Source organism: Mustela nivalis, assembly GCF_964662115.1.
Source record: "Mustela nivalis genome assembly, chromosome: 5".
Taxonomy (NCBI): Eukaryota; Metazoa; Chordata; class Mammalia; order Carnivora; family Mustelidae; genus Mustela; species Mustela nivalis.
Genome location: NC_139024.1, coordinates 22,389,010 through 22,407,423, shown reverse-complemented (window position 1 = coordinate 22,407,423; position 18,414 = coordinate 22,389,010). Strand labels below are relative to the sequence as shown.

Here is an 18,414-nt window from a genome sequence, read left to right as displayed (position 1 = left end):
CACCCTCATTATATTGATGCTGATGATGATGACAAAAATGTATTAAAATCTATCTCAAGAAGTCCTTCGGAAGGGGCATGTGCACCCGAATGTTTATAGCAGCAATGTCCACAATAGCCAAACTATGGAAAGAATCTAGATGTCCATCAACAGATGAATGGATCAAGAAGATGTGGTATATATACACAATAGAATACTGTGCAGCCATCAAAAGAAATGAAATCTTGCCATTTGCGACGACGTGGATGCAACTAGAGCATATCATGCTTAGCGAAATAAGTTAAGCGGAGAAAGACAACTATCATATGGTCTTCCTGATATGAGGAAGTGGTGATGCAACATGGGGGCTTAAGGGAGTAGGAGAAGAATCAATGAAACAAGATGGGATTGGGAGGGAGACAAACCATAAGTGACTCTTAATCTCACAAAACAAACTGAGGGTTGCTGGGGGGAGGGGGGATTGGGAGAAGGGGGGGGTTATGGACACTGGGGAGGGTATGTGCTTTGGTGAGTGCTGTGAAGTGTGTAAACCTGGTGATTCACAGACCTGAACCCCTGGGGATAAAAATATATTATATGGGGGCACCTGGGTGGCTCAGTGGGTTTAAGCTTCTGCCTCTGGCTCAGGTCATGATCCCAGGGTTCTGGGATTGAGCCCCGTGTCAGGCTCTCTGCTCAGCAGGTAGCCTGCTTCCCCCCCCCCCCCCACCGCCTGCCTCTCTGCCTACTTGTGATCTCTGTCTGTCAAATAAATAAATAAAATCTTTAAAAATATATATATAATATGTTTATAAAAATAATTAATTAATTAATTTTAAAAAAAGAAGAACAAGTCCTTCGGAAAGCAGTAAGCCTTGTTGGAGCCACAAACGGAGAATCCCACCAAAGTGGCTTCATGACTTGATATCTTCTTTCATTTTGTACTTTACAAATGAGTAGAATGTATATTTCTTATTTATCTGTCCATTTATTTGTTCATACTTTCAACAGTATTTTTTTTTAAGAATTTACTATATACCAGGCACTGTTCTGGAACCTGGGGATATAACAGTGAACAAAATAGATAAAATCCTCTACCTTTGTGAAATTTATTTATAGTCTAATGAAGAAGAACAGACACTAAACAAATTCTTCAGGAAATACGTAATATTATGTCCAGTGATGAAAAGTGCTATGAACCAAAATAAAATATTTTTAAAATAAAAATTAGGGGATAGGAGAGCAGCAGGGAAGTAGGTGAGGAGACCTGTGTGGAGAGCGAAGTGGCAGTTTTAAATAGGACGATCAGGAAGTCTTGCTGAGATGAACTCTGGGCAAAAATCCAAAACAGATTAGAGGTTGAAGTAAGAGGCTCACTGAGGCATAGCTGGGTGGGGTGTGTCCCAGGCAGAGGAAAAGCAAAAGACCTTAAGCTCATGTATGCTTGATGTGCTTAGGAAACAGCAAGGAGGCCAGTGTGTGGAGCAGAGCAAGGGGAGATGTCAGAGGATGAGGTGAGGCTAGGGGTAGTGTTGACCATGTAGGCCCTGCTGGTCCCATCAGGCAACCAGCAGTGTTGGGAGGCATCCTGAAGCACAGCATAAAACCACATTAACCATATTCCAAAATTCTCCCCACAGTCTTGTGCAAATCTGAAGGGAGAACATTTATAGAGCTTGGTACTTCCAATATACCATGTCACTGAATCCTGAACCCTTGCCACATCCTATGATATCATATTTTCCCCCATGTTATGATTAAGAAACTGATTCAGAGATGCTAAGTGCCTACGTCCTAAGTGGAACAACTGGTATGTATCAGTTGGGTTTGAATCTAGTAATCAGCACTTGTTCTCAAACTGTCCTTAACTAACCTTGTTGCTTTGTCATTTGAAATCATGAACCAAGATGTGTGCATGCTACTATTTGGAGATTTTATTTCAAATAAGTAAACAAGTCATATGACCCACTTTTCCCAAATCTTGTGCTGGGGCTCTAGAAGGGGAGGTGCACCTCTTACCAGAAACCAAATAAAACAAAAAACAGCATCTGAGAGCCCAGAACATAATAGTCAACACTGAACTAAGTTTCAGGAAATCCTGATATTGGCCCCCTTGAGCATGGTTTTATACCAAAAAATACTTGAAAACAATCTACATGTTCACCACTGGGGAATTAGTTACAATTGACCTTTGAACAATGCAGGGGTTAAATTAAATTTCAGTTTAACTATTAATAGTCTACAGTTGACCAGAAGTCTTACTAGTGACATAAATAGTCAATGCATATTTTGTGGGTTTTATGTATTATATGCTGTATTCTTACAATAAAGGAAGCTAGAGGGAAAAAAAAAGTTACCGAGAAAATCATAAGGAAGGGGTGCCTGGGGGGCACAGTCGGTTAAACATTCAACTTTTGGTTTTGATTCAGGTCATGATCTCCAGGTCATGAGATCTAGCCCCACAAGGGGTTCCATGCTCGGCACAGTGTGCTTTAGACTCTCTCCCCATCTCCCTCTGCCCTTGCCCCGCATGTGCGCACGAGCGCACTCTCTCTCTCTCAAATAAATAAATCTTTGAAAGGAAAAGGGTCATCCAGGTGGCTCAATCAGTTAAGTGTCTCCCTTTGGCCCAGGCCATGATCCCAGGATCTTGGGATTGAGTTCTGCCTTGGGCTTCCTGCTCAACAGGGAGCCTGCTTCTCTCTCTACCCTTCCCCCTGTTCATGCTCTCTCTCTCTCACTCTCTCAAATAAATAAATAAATAAATATAAACAAAAAAGAAAATCATAAGAAAAAATACATTTACAGTACTGTACTGTAAAAAATCAGTGGACCCCCCACAGTTCACATTCCTTATTGTTCAAGAGCCAACTGTAAATTAGTATAGCAATATATGAAAAGCTAGACATACCCTAAAAACTGTACATGTTTATGTTTGTTGACACAGAAGACATACCATACATGTATATGAAGTGAGAAAATAATGAGGTTAGATAACACTATGGGTGATATGATCTCAGTTTTAGAGAAACTGAGGAAAAAAAGTTAATTTTCATACAAATGCCTGGCATATTTCTCATCAGCTTCAGAATGTTCCAGATTGTAGAAAAATAATTAAGCATTATTAATTTTAAGCCTCTGCATATTTCATCAAGTTCAAGCAAATCTCCTTACACTCTAAGCCAATTATTTTTAAATTGCTGCCTGATTGTTCCCTGTGGGATACCTTCCAAAAGGCCTTTGAAATTTAATTTTGTGCTGTTAGTCAGAGACCTAGTCTGTGTGAAGTCAAAGGACTGACCTAAAAAGAAAGCGAAAATGGAGAACAAAATGCTTTACCTCTTTCTTTTATACTGTAACAATGTAACATCTTTGGTGAGAAATAAGTTGTTTTCAAATTCCTACCTTTAGGATATGTCTTAAAAGCACTGTATTTTCTAGGTACTCCTATTTATTTTGGTGAGCATTTTTCTTTTTTTAAAGAGGTGCGGGAGGGGGAGAGAGAGAATCTTCATCAAGCCCCACACTGGGCATGGAGCCTGATGTGGAGCTCGATGACTCGGCGGCTCTATCTCATCACCCGAGATCATGACCTGAACTGAAATCAAGAGCTGGATGCTCACCAACTGAGGCACCCAGGCACCCCTATTTATTTAGTTATTTACTTTTTAAAAGATTTTATTTATTTATTTGACAGAGAGACAGTGAGAGCAGGAACACAAGCAGGGGGAGTGGGAGATGGAAAGCAAGCTTCCTGCCGAGCAGAGAGCCTGATGTGGGGCTCGATCCCAGGACCCTGGGATCATGACCAGAGCCAAAGGCAGACACTTAACGACTGAGCCACCCAGGTGCCCCAAGGTGCCCCTATTTAGATGAACATTTAAAATTATATTTTTTATATAAAAGGTATCTTCCTTTCTTGTATCACTTTTTAATTTGGAATATTCTGTGTAACAAAACTTTATAGATTTGTTTATTTCAAAATTTAGGACATTCTTTAAAAGTATGAATGTCTTAATCATTCGGGCATATAAAATACCCTTTCAATATATGTAATATCTAATATAAATATATCTAATTCTATACGCACTTCACAAAGGTAGATAAACAAAATTCTGGACATTCTGATTTGATGTTATAATTAAGTTGCATTTAAGATTTTCAACTTACCTCCTCCTTGTATCCAACCATTTGGTACTACTCGATGAAAAATTGAACCTACGTAATGTAGCCTGATTCCACTTTGAGAAAACTCTGCTTTTCCTGTGCACAAGACTTGAAAGTTTCTACATGTTTTGGGACATGCATCACAGTAGAGCTACAAACAAGAATAAAAGGTTTCAAAGATTAAATATTTAGTATTTTGACAGTTACAGATTCTTCCCTCCACCTCCCACTTATTTAAAAAAAATAGCAAAAATAAGAAAAACAAAAAGCCTCTTACCTCAAAAACCAGTCTTCCAATTGGATAAAAATCAATAGAAATGTCCAAGAACACAAAAGCATGCTATTAAAATTAGTGAGAAAAAGAGAATGCAGGTCAGTATCTTAGAAGAAAGTCTTAGAAATGACCCAAAATACCACAGAATAATGTTTTTGGTGATAAGATTTCAAAAGCAGGGACACCTCGGTGGCTCAATCAGTTAAGCTCTGCCTTCAGCTCAGGTCATGATCCCAGGGTCCTGGGATCAAGACCTGCATTGGGCTCCCTGCTCAGTGGGGAGCCTGCTTATCCTTCTGTCTGCTACTACCCCTGCTTGTGCGCAAGCTCGCTCTCTGACAAAAAAAAAAATCAAAAGCAACAGTGGATAATGTAACAGCAAAGTTAAAGTAATGATTAAAGAAGTTTGTTTCATTTTATTATATCAAGTCTTTCCAATATATTTAAATAACATGTTCTTTAAAACCCTTCAGTAGTGAAGCTTTGAATAACCTTTACCTGCACGCCAGACTGAGAACACATGGCCTAGTTATCCCCTACATTGCAAGCTAGATGTGGAAGGGAACACTAGTGGGTCCCTTTGGGAATTTTCTGTTCTGAGTAATTTTGGGAAACATCCAGCACGAGTGTCATGGGTTTGGTTACATGTGTGCTAGAATTTGAGAGAGAGCGCCAAGGAGCTACCCAGAGCCAGGCCACGTCCTTTCCGGGTGGGAATACAAGGATATCATATCCATAGGAGGTGTGGGACCAGGGGAAGGGAAGAGAATATGCTGTGCTTTCGTATTACTTCAGTCATGATCTCATGCTCCCAGATACTCCCAGCTCTCGTTTCCATCTGGCATCCTTTCTGGTAGAGACAGCTAACGTTTGTGTGATCTCGTCTAGTTTTACAAAGAGGCATCCAGAATGAAAACCTGGTCTCCATCATGGTAGCACTCATTTAGGGAGCAGAGCACATCTAAATGGGGTACATTTCAGTTCTTGGACACCCTTCTCATACAGAAAGATGGCACCTGATTTAACAGGCTGCATAACTTGCCCTGCCCTATTTCTTAAGAATCTAGGAAATATAAATAAAATCACTTTTATGGTATCACTGTCACTACTTCATGTCACTTAAGCCTTTTTTTTTTTTTTTAAATTAAGAGACTCTAATAATATTGTGTTATCTGGCACCCGGGAATGTAGTATTATGTCCATAGTAATTATGATTAACTTTTTTGTGCCCCTCAGCTTCTGTACTACAAGTTCTAAATTGTAAGAGAATATTATAACTTTATTATAAGAGGCATAATATAGTAAATGTCACAGGCTTGGGCAGAAAAAGATGATACACTAGAAATCACAATTCATTTATGAAATGGGTAAGACCATTCAGGCATCATTAAACTTCCCTCTGTGTCAATATATTATCTTTATGCAGTTGTCAAGAGTAGATAATTCTGACAATTCCAATGAAAGAGTAAATAAGCACGACACCAGGTAATGTCACCTAGCAGCCAAACATGCAAACATAATTATCTGCTATATCATTGCAACCCAGAAGTAAACAAGTCCCTGCAGCAAGAAAAATGTAGCCTCTGCACGAAAAAATTTAAAGATTTTCTCTGGAATCCGAGTCCTTCCTCCTTACTGCCATAAATTCGGGTTGTCATCATCTCCAAGCCACACTACTCTAGCAGTGTTCCAAGTGATCACCCTGCCACCAAGCTCTCCCTACTCCACCCTGTTTTTGCACAGCCCTAACACTTTTTCCAAAAAAGCAAAGATTAAGTCATACTCTTTATGAAAAGTTCTGTTGGCTCAGCTCCCTTCTAGAAAAAAAAGCTAACTCTTTCGTTTCGAATGCAGTTCAGAATGGACTAAGTTCAACCTTTTTTTAGTGGATCTGTTTGGGGTTTTTTTCCTCCCCCTCCTTAACATCTGGGGATGTTTCCTATTTGGAAAACTCCCTCTGGGACCCCCACCCTTTCAAGACACTAAAGACACTATTCTCCCTCCCCGCCAACTCTGTGAGAGCCAGGGTGTGTGGGGATACGACTTGGGTTGGATTAGTCTGGTGCTCCTGCCCAGGGCGTTGGATCTCCAGGGAATGGTGCAAAGACACCAGTTGAGAAGTGCTTCTCAGTGAAGGTGGCAATGTGAACACAGGGCCAGCAGGCACCATGGCAGCATCCCAGCTGCACACTTCTGGAACGTGACTCTGGCCACGTTTTCCTGCTGCCAGGCCTCCCTTGGTTCCTTCCTGCTTTCCAAAACCTGGTTCTCCAGCTTTCCTGTCAGTTGTGAGGTTACCAATATCCTTTCAATGCAAACCTTTTCTCCGTAAGTAGCTTGGTATTGGTGGTGACTGATATGCTCATGTTCCCAGCCTCATTTCCTATTATTCTGGCCTCCTTGCTGTCCCTCACCCTTCCCTGAATACACTGGGCACTTTTAGACCCTTGTCCGTGTAGGAATTAACGGCTGTGAATATTACATTCCTCCCCTTACCACAGAGTTTCTAGTATTTTCCAAGCACATTGTTTATTCATCAGACATTTACTGAGTTCATACTATGTTTCAGATTGTGCTTAAGGCAATTAACAGTTAAATGAAGATGAAGGAAACAAAGGCCTTTGCCTTTTTATGGCTCAAATCCTAGCACTGGGTCTTTCTGTGGGCACAGGCCACTATAAGCGTGAAATGATTTTCAGCATGCGGTTCTTGGTGTTGTAACAAGCTTCTGAGCAGAATTACAAAGTACGTTTACCTCTGTTGCCATTCCGCCTTGATATCTGTCTCTCACCCTCCTGGACCTCAAGCTTCATGACTGTTCATTGGAAACCTCTCCAGGACCTCAGCTTGTCTGGTCCTGCTCTTGCCATCTACATGTCATAATTTAAAATGTCATCTTTCAGGGCGACTAGGTGGCTCAGTCAGTTAAGTGTCTGCCTTCAGGTCAGGTCATGACCCTGGGGTCCTGGGATTGAGCCCCACGTCGGGCTCCCCACTCAGCGGGAAATTGCTTCTCCCTTTGCCTCTACCCCATCTTACCCCCTACTTGTGCTCTTTCTCTCCCTCAAATAAAATATTTAAAACGTCACCTTTCTTCTCAAACTTTCCATTTGCTTAGTGCAGTACCTCTCACTTAGGTGTTAGAAAGTACTAATTAAAATTTTTCATACTAGGGGCGCCTGGGTGGCTCAGTGGGTTAAAGCCTCTGCCTTCAGCTCAGGTCATGATCCCAGAGTCCTAGGATCGAGCCCCACATCCGGCTCTCTGCTCAGCAGGGAGCTTGCTTCCTCTTCTCTCTCTCTGCCTGCCTCTCTGCCTACTTGTGATCTCTGTCTGTCAAATAAATAAATAAAATCTTTTAAAAAATAAAATAAAATAAAATAAAATATTTCATACTAAAGGGGAATGGATGATTCGCTTGAACTTCTCTGAAGCAGGGGGAGGCTCTTTATGTTTTAAAATGGCTAATTAATGCATATAAATCTCTAATGGGGAGTAGAAATGTTTGAACAGGGATGCTCTCTCCCCATGCAGTCTGCCTGCTGTGAGGTATGCTTGCTTTGCACACTGTTCAGCCAAATCCTGCAATATTATATATAATCCTTTGCAACTGGATTATAGACCGCTGAGAACTTAAAACCTAGTGTTCTACCATTTATATTCCTTTGTGAGGATATCAGTAATTTATGCTGAATCAATATAAATGATCAGAGATTCCACTATTTTTCTTTAAAAATTAGTGTAACTTACCTTGGTGTGTGTTAAGAATTTAGCAGCATAATCCACAGTAAGTGCCTCATAAAGTTCAGGGGGCTTAAAATCAACTATATCCCACATCTTCTGAGCCCATTTCTGAAGATCAAATGCATCACCCAGGAGCTGATCATTAACAAAACACATCACATAGGAAGAATATTCCCAGATTTCATTCTTGAGTTCCTATAAAGGAAGAGGATTAAAAAAAAAAAAAAAAGTGTATTGTGGTCGTGGTTGTGGGGGAACCCCATCTTGCTATAAGCACAAGCCAGAGCTTGGAATAGACTCTAACCGAATCTTTAAAAAAAAAATAATGGATTTTTTTGGCCATCTTTTAGAATTTTGCTCTCAAACAGAATTTAAGAACATTTTTAAGAGTCCGGCATCACTGAAAGCAAAGAAGGACCTAAAAGTAATACTAAAAATGGTACAGTCATTCAAAGTAGACAGTGATCTGGTAATAAAAATTTTTGTGCATAGCATACGTGTTATGTCAACTTAAAAACAAAATGTAGTCTCTGGCTTCATTTCTGAGTACATTTTACTGTGTGTATACTTGGAAAGGCTAAGCGTTCTGAGTAATGCATGGTTTACAGTGCCAAGGATAGAAAGAATGATTTTCTCCAGGAGTGGGTTCAGGGAAAGGGAACCAGGGGGGCCAGCAGGGACTTCTGGTGCACTCCAGGGTAAGGAGGGAGAGAGCTCACCTTTGTCAACACTTTTAAGTCTAAGCCCCTTAAAATGAAGTACATTGGTGTGTTTATCCAAACACTAACGGTCAACCTCCTACATCCCTAGTGTGTGACCCTGATTAATGCCCCCTCGGAAGATCCGGTTTATTATGACCCAGTCCCAGTCCTGGCAAAAGTATGAATAATTTGGGACAGCTGTTCTCAAATGTTAGCAGGCAAGCAGAATTACAGATTCCTGAGCCCCACCCGAGTTTCTGATTCTAGAATGGGGCCTGAGAATTTGCATGTCTGACAACATCCCAGGAGATGCTGATGTTGCAGGGCTGGAGACCGCACTTGGGGAACTGCTGACTTGGGGAACAGTTTACATCCAGCCCATTTGCTGCACTCCCAGCTCTTCTCCCGGATTTCAGATCCCATCCTGACACCCGTATCAAAACCTGGTTTGAGGAAAAGAATAAACTTCTTCATGCTGAACTATAAATCACGGATAAAGTGTGCGGGTCAATAGCCCCTAAACTGTTTAGATTTATCAGTGTTATCACATTTTATAGAATGCATAACTTTAAAAAGGGACCTTTATTTATTTATCCCAGCTATGGCTAACGTGGATATTTATTTAACCTGGTGGGAGAAATGCAGTAGAAGGTATGCTTTACTCGGAGCCTCATGATGTAGATGCTTCATCTCCGTGGGTCCTCTGTGCATGAGGCCTCCTCTTATGCCTCTCGATAGTGGCCTGGACCCACTGGTTTCTGGGGCTTTCCAGCACAGAGACATAAGATGCTGCCCTTTTTAGAGGGGAGAGAAAGGCCTTCCCAGAGGCCCAGAAGCCACCACTCAGAGGAGGCATTACATTCTGCTAAAACATAAGGCCAGCCCAGACCTAACCTCAGATGTGCTAAGAAGCACCACATATGACACAGTGCACAATGCTTACATTGAGGAAGGACCAAACCTGGCCTGAAACAAGAAAAGGATAAAGTGGCAGGTGTCCAAGAGATGAGGGTGGGAAAGGGAAGGAAGGAAGGATAGGGAATAAAGAAAAGGTGGAGAGAAGCAGCGGTGATTACCTAGAAGGCCTCATTCAGGCCCCGTGAGAAGTGCAGAAGGAAGAGAACACAAAACATCCCAAGGTCAATAACCCAGGCTGAGATGACAGGAAACTGCAGAAGAGAATCCACACTGGTCTAAGAATCCAGTGGGATCTGTAAGAGGAGTGGGTCCAGACCACAGAGCTCGAGATCATGGCTCTCCTGTAGGTGGAGAGCGTGAGACTCTTAGGCAGTTTAAGTAGTTTGGTGATAAAAATTAAGAAAAACATATTTTTGTTAAGGTAACCAACTGTCCTGACCAGCTGTCCCAGTTTGTCTAGGACTGCCCCAGCTTTAGCATTGAAATTCTGGCTCCCAGGAAAGCCCTCAGAACCAGGCAAAGCAGGACCACTGGACATCCCAGTTGTAAGGATTGGAGTTAATCGATACCTAGGTCAAAGAATAGTGTGTGGCCTATAATAAGCGCCATATGTAGGTGTTTGACTATTCTATCTGAATTCAATGAGAATGTATTATGGCTCTGAAAATGGCATGAGACTTAACAAATGTATTGTGCACTCTGTCCTGCAGCACTCATGGGACTGCACAGTGGCATGGTACTGTACAGCAGCATTATCTGTAGGATGACCACAGGGTCACAGGACATCCTCGTGCAACCAGGGCTGGTCAGGGGACATGGGATTTTCATCAGCTACTGGGGAGATGGGGGTGGGGCAGGGAAACCAGGACTGGGACTTTACAGTTTGGGCCAGGGATGGCAAGCAGGAAGTGTACCCCATTCCCACCTCACCCCAGAATGAGGTATGGCTGGGCCAGGATACCACCTTAGAACTCTTCGTGTCACATGTTCTAGGCAGCATTACCAAATGGTTAGGGTTGGCACCCAAGAGGAAATGTATCTGCTGTCCCTAGGCAGGCTCTGCTAGCCCTGGGGCCTGGGATTCTCCAAGGGTGCTTTTAGTGGGGAGAAGGCAGAGAGAAAGCTTAATTAGGACAAGGTGGTTGTATGAGAACTTGGTGCCTGTCACAGAGCTCCCAAGGCCACAAGCACTGTGTCTGTGCTGTAGACCACCAAGACCTTCCAGAGTAAAAACCACAAGTGCCCGGGTGTCACAGGAAGTGTGAGTAAGCAGTGTGCAGGGAGAGCGGGCTAACCACTGGCAGGGGTAACTAGCAGCATTGAGAGTCTGAAACTTACCTTTATCCCATGTTCCAAAAGAAAAATCCTGTAAATGTTTTACTTTTTCTTAAAATCAGCCTGGTAAAGTGATTTGAAATGATTTAGGAAAAGTATATAATTTAGAGAAATTAAATCTAGTTGCTCTAAAATCAGTACTCCTGTTTCTCCAAAACAATGCATAGTTGAGTGATTGAAGCAAAACTTTGCTCATTCCCCATATCCCAAGCATCCTTTACCCTTTTTTTCTCCTGTAGATATTGATCCCATGCAAATTCTTGAAGAGGAACTATTATAGGATCTTCAAATTTGGATGGATAATTAGTCTTCAGAGCCTAGGTTTCAAAATAGAATAATTATTTTAGAGTGAGTTCTCTTTTAAAGTTGAAATCATTTCCATTTTTTATGGGGGGCTTCAGCTTTTATATAGCACATACCCAGGCCACACAATCTGGCTTAGATGTCCCCTTCTTGCTCCCAGAGGCCCCTGTACTTACCTCCATTAAGTCACTCCCCAGCTCATCCTTGGGGCTCTGGCTTACTTGCCTCTCATTATTCTAGAGTATGAGCTCCTTGAGGGCCAGGACTATGTATGTCCTAGTTTTCATGTACTCCCACTGGTCTCAACATCTGGCACACAGTGGACCACCCACACATAGCAAATGAATGAGCAAATGAACAAATTTCGTGATTTGCCATGTTCTTTTAGGACCAGTTTTTCCCTAAATTAAACTCTTACTAAACTGTAGTGGATCTACAGATACTTTTATTTTTTTAATGAAAAGAAGATGTTACTTTTTTTTAACTAGTGTTTTTTTTAGTTTCAGGTGTACAGTATAGTGACTCAACAGTTGGATACATCAATAGGTGCTCACTAGGACAAGTGCCCTTCTTAATCCCCAGCCCCTGTTTAACCCATCCCTCTCCCTCTACAGATACTTTTCACGAAAGCAAATGTTATTAATTTATTGATATGTGGAGAATGACCAAAAGGATATTGGTGTGGTTACACCCTTTGTGAAAAAGTGAAGTTAATACTAAATATGTTAGGTTTAGATCCTGAGCATATTTTGGTTTAACATATATTATTTTGTCTATATGGATCAGAGAAGATTCTTACTGGTTAACAATCCCTGTCAAAAAAAAAAAAATGTTAATTCCTGGTATGTTGCATTTTGCTTCCTGGTCATGCAAGAGAAGGCAGGTGAGGCATGAACAGGCCTCACCTTTCTGAGTGGGGCTGAGGAAGAGATCTGCCCAACAGGGAAAAGTGACAGCTGGCTGCTGCACTGGGCGCCTTCTCCACTAAGGACAGAGCATAGCGGTCCGACTGTGGCCTAAAAGAGGACACTAGCCTGGCATGCTTCATCAAGGTGGATTTCCGAGGGGGAGAAACCAGGGCATGAGTGTATCCTGCCCTTCGGACCGGAGGGCAATAGCAGTTAGGTCATTTCCTTCTTAGACTCTTGCCCAACTAATAGGTGATGATGTGCCCTTTGTCACAGTTCTAGGATCCATGCTCAGTGTGGGGCAATTGTGTTTCTAACTGGGGGACCATACAGAATAACTAATAAGCCCAACAGTTTTCAAATTAAGCATACTTCGTCATACTTTCTTCATAATTTAGTGTCTAGAACAGACTACATCCAAATTAGAATCTATGTAATACTCTCCACAAATCTAAATTTCTGACAGTAAATTCGGTATTGAGGATTGCTCACCAAATGATCATGTTGTGAAATTATTCAAAGCCATATCCTTTATTAAGGTCAAACTGACTCAATTTACAGTGATAGGTTTTCATATCCAAAGAGAGCTACAGTAGGTCAAAGCTTAAGCAAGGGAAAATTAACGTTACTAATATAACAAAGACATTGTAGGCAAGCTGTGGCCAGTAGGCCAAATCTGTCTGTTTTTCTAAGATTTGAAAGCTAAGAAAAATTTTCAGATTTTAAGGAGTTGAAAAAAGATGAAAAGTTGACATCTTTCATGTCATGTGAAAGAAATTATATGCAAGTCAAACTTCAGTATTCATAATTAAGTTTTATTGGAAAACCACCATTCATTTACATATTGTCTGGCCACTTTTGTTCAAAATCTAGATGTGACTGAGATCCCTACAGCTGGTGGCCCTGAAAGCCTAATAATTTAACATCTAGGCTTTATGGAATAAAATTGCCAACACTTTCTCTACAGTGTGGAGCAGGCACAAAAAACTTGTGCCCTCAGAAAAGGAGCTAAAGAAAAACAAGGAGGAACAATTTTCCTTAAATTCATTAAATACAGCTTGAGACATGAACTTTATAGAGCCCATCAGCCCAGCTAACAGCCCACAATTTCTGCTTATTTTGATGATCCATGTATCATTTTCACAGACTTACTGCTTATTCTCTTCCTCTTGATGTAAACCTCACCTGTTTCACAAATTACTCTGAAACTGAGCAAAGGAAACCTCACTTTAAATGGCGTCGGGAGGCCAGAAGGGGGAGCTCTCATGCCTTACTAGCGCACCCCTCGATTGCAGACCCGAGTAGGTCTGGAGACAAACCTTGCATGCCCAACAGGAGTAAGTCTATTTTACTCCTCCAGCAGAAGGAAGAGAAAAATGTCACCAAGCGCGGCCAATAAGATAATCAGCCAGTGAGAAACTGTCACCACCCTGAACTCTCTCACTTTCTGTCAATGGAGTTTTCTTCAGAGCAGCCCTTCCCAGCTTCCTCCTCTTCTCCATAAGGTTCCTATCCTTTGATCTCGCAGATTGCCTTGGTTTGCCATAGCCTCTATGTCCCAAATTGCAACTCTTGTGCTATTATCAAATGTACCCATTTTGCTAGTAAAATAACTGGCTGTTTTAAGGTCGACCATTACTATTTCTGTGTTTGATATAATTACAAACTTTTCTTTAACTTTGTGGACTTAGAGCCAGCAAGAATGCAGGAGTTGCTTAAGATTTCTTCTGTTTGAGAACATTTTGTATGAGGTATCCAGCTAGATGCTTTGGGATACACAAACATGCACAGGGCATGGTCCCAGAGTCTGGTGGGGTTTTGAAGGAGAGAATTTGGGGATAATCTTAACAGTAGCATTCCCGGTGCAAACCCCAAAGATGTGCCAAGTTCTACATTTCTCTTGCATTTGGGTAGTATGTGTGCTGCACCACTGCGGACCTGGCCAAGTTCTTCCAGTCGCTTAAAGTGTTTTTCCTTTTATATCGTTCCGTGTGTTTACAAAGAAATATCTGGATTCTCCAAAGCACTCGTGCGTCATTTCTTGAGAAATCCCTTAAGCACCTAATTCGAATGCAGTAAATGCTAGAGAAAATTTAAAGGACGGGGTCCCAAATCACTTCCCAAATGAAGTTTCCAAAAATCGCTTGGGGAGGGAGTTCGTGACAAAACAATACCGTATCACTTCTTCCTAAACATTTTTTCATGAATTTAAAAAAATGTATAACGCAAGTAAAAATTGATGTGGAAATAAAATATGTGGATAACCGGGGGGGGGGGGGGAATTACCCTCCCTCACCCAGCAAGATTCTGAACCTTCCTTCACTACGATCCCCCTTTAAAGGTAGCCCTTCTCGAAGTGGAACGTCCACCAGACCCGTCCCTGCCCCTGGGATTCAACGGACTGAGCCAGGCCGGCGGGGACACATCCCCACCACCTCCCGGAACACCGACCCCCGTCGCCAGGAGGCGCGAGACCGGCAGACCGGAAGGGCCGCCCACACGTGCGGTTTTCTCGCGGTTACCTCAGCCGCGCTCTTCGCCACCTGAAAGCTGGAGCTTTTGAAGAGCCCCACCACCTTCACCCGCAGCGGCTGCTCGGGCGGCGACCGCGAGCGGCACGGGGCCGACTTGGGCCGGCACTGCTTCGGGCTGGCCATGGCGGCGCTGGGGGACGGCTCGGAGCACAAACACTGCGCGTCGCCGGGCAACCGCGCGGCTCCGCCCCCGTCCCCAGCTGGGAGGAAGGACGCGAGGGGGCCGGCGGCGACGGCCCTGTCGTCTCTCAACTTTGCTCCTGTTGTTGGTGAGCCGGGCGAGGGGCGGGAGAGCGCGCGCGGGCGGCCGGGGCCGGGGCCGGAGCTTCTGCGAAAAGGAACGGGGAGCTCCCCGGGGGCCCCGCGTGCGTCGGCCCGGCCGGCCGAACCCCGCTCTGGTCTTCCCCTTACAGGGACGTCGCGCGCGGCCCTCGCCCGCCGGCAGCGCCTGATTTCGCGGTAGATCGCCTTTCCGGGTTGGCGTGCGGCCCGTTGCGCGGGGGCCGCGGGGAGCGGGCCGGCTGCCCGCGGAGTCGGACCCCGGCCCAGGGCCTGAGCGGCGCGCGCTGGGAGGCCGGGGCCTTCCGGGGCGCGCGGGGGCGGGGCCGACCACCTGTGCGCACCGCCCGGGGAGGCGGCGCCGCCCGCCCGCCCCGGTTCCCGCCGCCGCCGGGGAGGCCGTGCCGTCCCGCACCCGCGGAGCGCGCTCGCCATGAAGCCCAACTTCACTCTGCGACTGAGGATCTTTAACCTCAACTGCTGGTGAGAGGGCCGGCGGGGTGGGTCCGGGCCGCAGCTGCGTTCGCCCCCTCAGCCGGAGGACGGCGGCCTCGCTCCCATCCGGGCCCCGGCTCCACCCTGTCCTCCAGCGTCCGGGGGCGGGGGGCGCCCGCACCTCCCCGCCCGCTGCGGCCCCAGCTCCCGCGCGCCCGCAGCCATCGCCTTCCCGGGCCCTTGTCGTCCTCAGGGGCATTCCCTACCTGAGCAAGCGCCGGGCCGAGCGCATGAAGCGCCTGGGAGACTTTCTCAACATGGAGAGCTTCGACCTAGCCCTCCTGGAAGAGGTGGGCAGTGTGGAGCTGGTGTGCACCCCTGGCTGGGACGGGCTAGGGGGCGGCTGGGGACGCTTGAGGGGACTTCTCCCGGGGGCTTCACCACTTCCCTCAGGTGTGGAGTGAGCAGGACTTCCAGCACCTGAGACAGAAGCTGTTGCCCACCTACCCGGCTGCCCACTACTTCAGGAGGTGAGACGCCCACCCGGTCTGGAAGCCTGTTCTCCGATCGGGAAGCTCGCGGCCCCACCCGCCCTTCCCTATCCTACCTGCACCCTCCCTCTGTCCTCTGGGTGTGGGTGCAGGAGTCGGTGGAACCGGGAAGAGTCACGCGCTCCAGCCCGTCCCAGCCTTATCAGGACACACTGTTATCATCCCACATAGGCTGTTGCCTGGAGCTTTGCTCTGGTGCTGATCTCAGCAGCAAACGCAGAAGAAAAGTAGCTGATAGAAGCTGGGAGAAGAGGGAAGGGAACAGGCCTGGGTCTTTCTCTTTCTACTTCTCTGGGCTATTAATCAGGACTTGGTTTGCAGTGGTATCATTGGCAGTGGCCTCTGCGTCTTCTCCAAACATCCTATCCAGGAATTCACCCAGCATGTCTACACCCTCAACGGGTACCCCTACATGGTAAGCCTTATCTCAGATCTCTTCCACCTTCATCCCCCCCCCCCCCAGTAACACATGGTAAAAGAGACCGACTTCCCTGGGTCACAGGGGATGGGCTGAAGGAAGATAGCCGTGCCCTGAGTTCCTGCTCCCTCTTGCCTGTAGGTCCATCATGGAGACTGGTTCTGCGGGAAGGCTGTGGGGCTCCTGGTGCTCCATCTAAGTGGACTGGTGCTCAATGTCTACGTGACCCATGTGAGTGAAGCTGGCAGGGCTGGGACAGGCGTCCTGGTCCTGGGAGGGAGAGATGGGACTCCTCTAGTTGGGCTGCCTGAGGCTGAGGCTGGTGGGCGGGATCTTCAGAGGTTAGGGGGCAAGGTTTGCCCATTTTTTAACCAAGTATCATGCCAAGAGACAGACACAAGCGTGATTTAGACCCTCGGTAGGGACTGTCAGCCTCATGTGCTATAAGCTCACCTGTCTCACTCAGCTCCATGCCGAGTACAATCGACAGAAGGACATCTACCTAACACACCGTGTGGCCCAAGCTTGGGAACTGGCCCAGTTCATCCAGTGTGTGAGCCTGGGCTGGACAGGGGAAGTGGGGTGGGACCAGGGGTTGAGGGGTGGCCAGGGCCCCACTTATGGGAGGGCAGAGCTGGTCAGGGAAGAACGCCTGCCTCACCAACCTGGTTCCCCCAGCCACACATCCAAGAAGGCTGATGTGGTTCTGCTGTGTGGGGACCTCAACTTGCACCCGAAGGACCTGGGCTGCCGCCTGCTAAAGGAGTGGACGGGGCTGCATGATGCCTACCTGGAGACCCGGGACTTCAAGGTGAGGACCTGGCACCTGATTATTTCCATGCCTACTCCCCCAGCGTCTCTCATCTTTCTCCCCCACATCTAGTGTGAACCACTTGTTCCTCTAGGGCTCTGAGGAAGGCTGTACCATGGTACCTGAGAACTGCTACGTCAACCAGCGGGAGCTAGAGCCATTTCCGTTTGGCATCCGCATTGACTATGTACTGTATAAGGTCAGTCTTCGTGTGTCTTCACCCACCGCGTCTCTGTTGTTCACCAGCTTTTGCTTGCTCATCTTCTGTCCAGCTAGTCTAGATCTTAGATCACTGATGCCTGCAGAATGGGGAGAGGCCCTCAAAGATGTTTCTGGCCCTGACTTTTTCCTAGGCGGTTTCTGGCTTCTACATCTCCTGTAAGACTCTTAGAACCACTACAGGCCATGATCCTCACAGTGGCAGCCCCCTCTCTGATCACGAGGCCCTGATGGCTACTCTGTGTGTGAGACACAGCCCCCCCCAGCACACCCCCAGCCCTACTCATGGTAAGTCACCCCACCCTTTCCCTGGGTCCCTTCCCACCACAAGGCAGCCACTCCACGCTGACCTTCTCTCTCCTGCCCCACTGCCCTGCCTTATTCTAGGACCAGAAGGATCACAGTTGATCAGTGTATTAAAGGAGGCCTGGAGGGAGCTGGACCTGGGCGTGGCTCAAGCCCGCTGGTGGGCCACCTTCGCCAGCTATGTGATTGGTCTAGGGCTGCTTCTCCTGGCCTTCCTGTGTGCCTTGGCAGCTGGAGGAGGCGTCAGGGAAGTTGCCATACTTCTCTGGACTCCCAGTGTAGGACTGCTGCTAGGGGCGGGGGCAGTCTACCTCTTCCACATGCAGGAGGCCAAGGGCTTATCTGGGGCTCGGGCTGAGCTCCAGCATGTGTTGGGAAGGGCAAGGGAGGCCCAGGATTCAGGCCCAGAGTCTCGGCCAGCCCTGCTCCTAGGGCAGCAGGAGGGGGATGGAACTGAGGAACAATAAAGCTTGACACTTTCGTGGCTCCGGCTTTTCCTTGTAGAGGCAGCAACTGGGGCCACTGGTCATTG

At 46.0% G+C, this 18,414-nt stretch overlaps 2 protein-coding genes across 4 annotated transcripts in view; one reads left to right on the top strand and one right to left on the bottom strand.

The window, feature by feature from the left end:
- The window catches only part of PPIL6 (peptidylprolyl isomerase like 6), a gene marked incomplete at its 5' end in the record, with an annotated part of 34,235 nt that extends 18,658 nt beyond the window's left edge, over nt 1-15,577 (bottom strand). For all 3 annotated transcript variants that reach the window (XR_014312162.1, XM_082732026.1, XM_082732027.1), the window contains 5 exons: nt 4,150-4,297; nt 4,424-4,486; nt 8,171-8,359; nt 11,340-11,435; nt 14,852-15,577. Coding sequence is in view for 2 of the 3 variants with exons in the window: in XM_082732026.1 (XP_082588152.1) it covers nt 4,150-4,297; nt 4,424-4,486; nt 8,171-8,359; nt 11,340-11,435; nt 14,852-15,577 (1,222 nt within the window). The remainder of the gene's footprint in view (nt 1-4,149; nt 4,298-4,423; nt 4,487-8,170; nt 8,360-11,339; nt 11,436-14,851) is intronic.
- SMPD2 (sphingomyelin phosphodiesterase 2) lies at nt 15,499-18,366 on the top strand. The gene is made up of 10 exons (XM_082732046.1): nt 15,499-15,625; nt 15,831-15,927; nt 16,031-16,107; nt 16,450-16,543; nt 16,688-16,777; nt 17,013-17,095; nt 17,225-17,357; nt 17,452-17,556; nt 17,711-17,864; nt 17,964-18,366. The coding sequence occupies exons 1-10, from the start codon at nt 15,576-15,578 to the stop codon at nt 18,347-18,349; spliced, it is 1,269 nt and encodes a 422-aa protein (XP_082588172.1). The 5' UTR covers nt 15,499-15,575; the 3' UTR covers nt 18,350-18,366.
- The last annotated feature ends 48 nt before the right edge of the window (nt 18,367-18,414 follow it).

Coding starts and splice junctions, on each gene's coding strand:
- SMPD2 (XM_082732046.1), top strand. CDS start 15,576: ATGAAGCCCAACTTCACTCTGCGACTGAGGATCTTTAACCTCAACTGC. Junction 17,557..17,710: donor TTGACTATGTACTGTATAAG/GTCAGTCTTCGT, acceptor ACTTTTTCCTAG/GCGGTTTCTGGCTTCTACAT. Junction 17,865..17,963: donor CACCCCCAGCCCTACTCATG/GTAAGTCACCCC, acceptor GCCTTATTCTAG/GACCAGAAGGATCACAGTTG.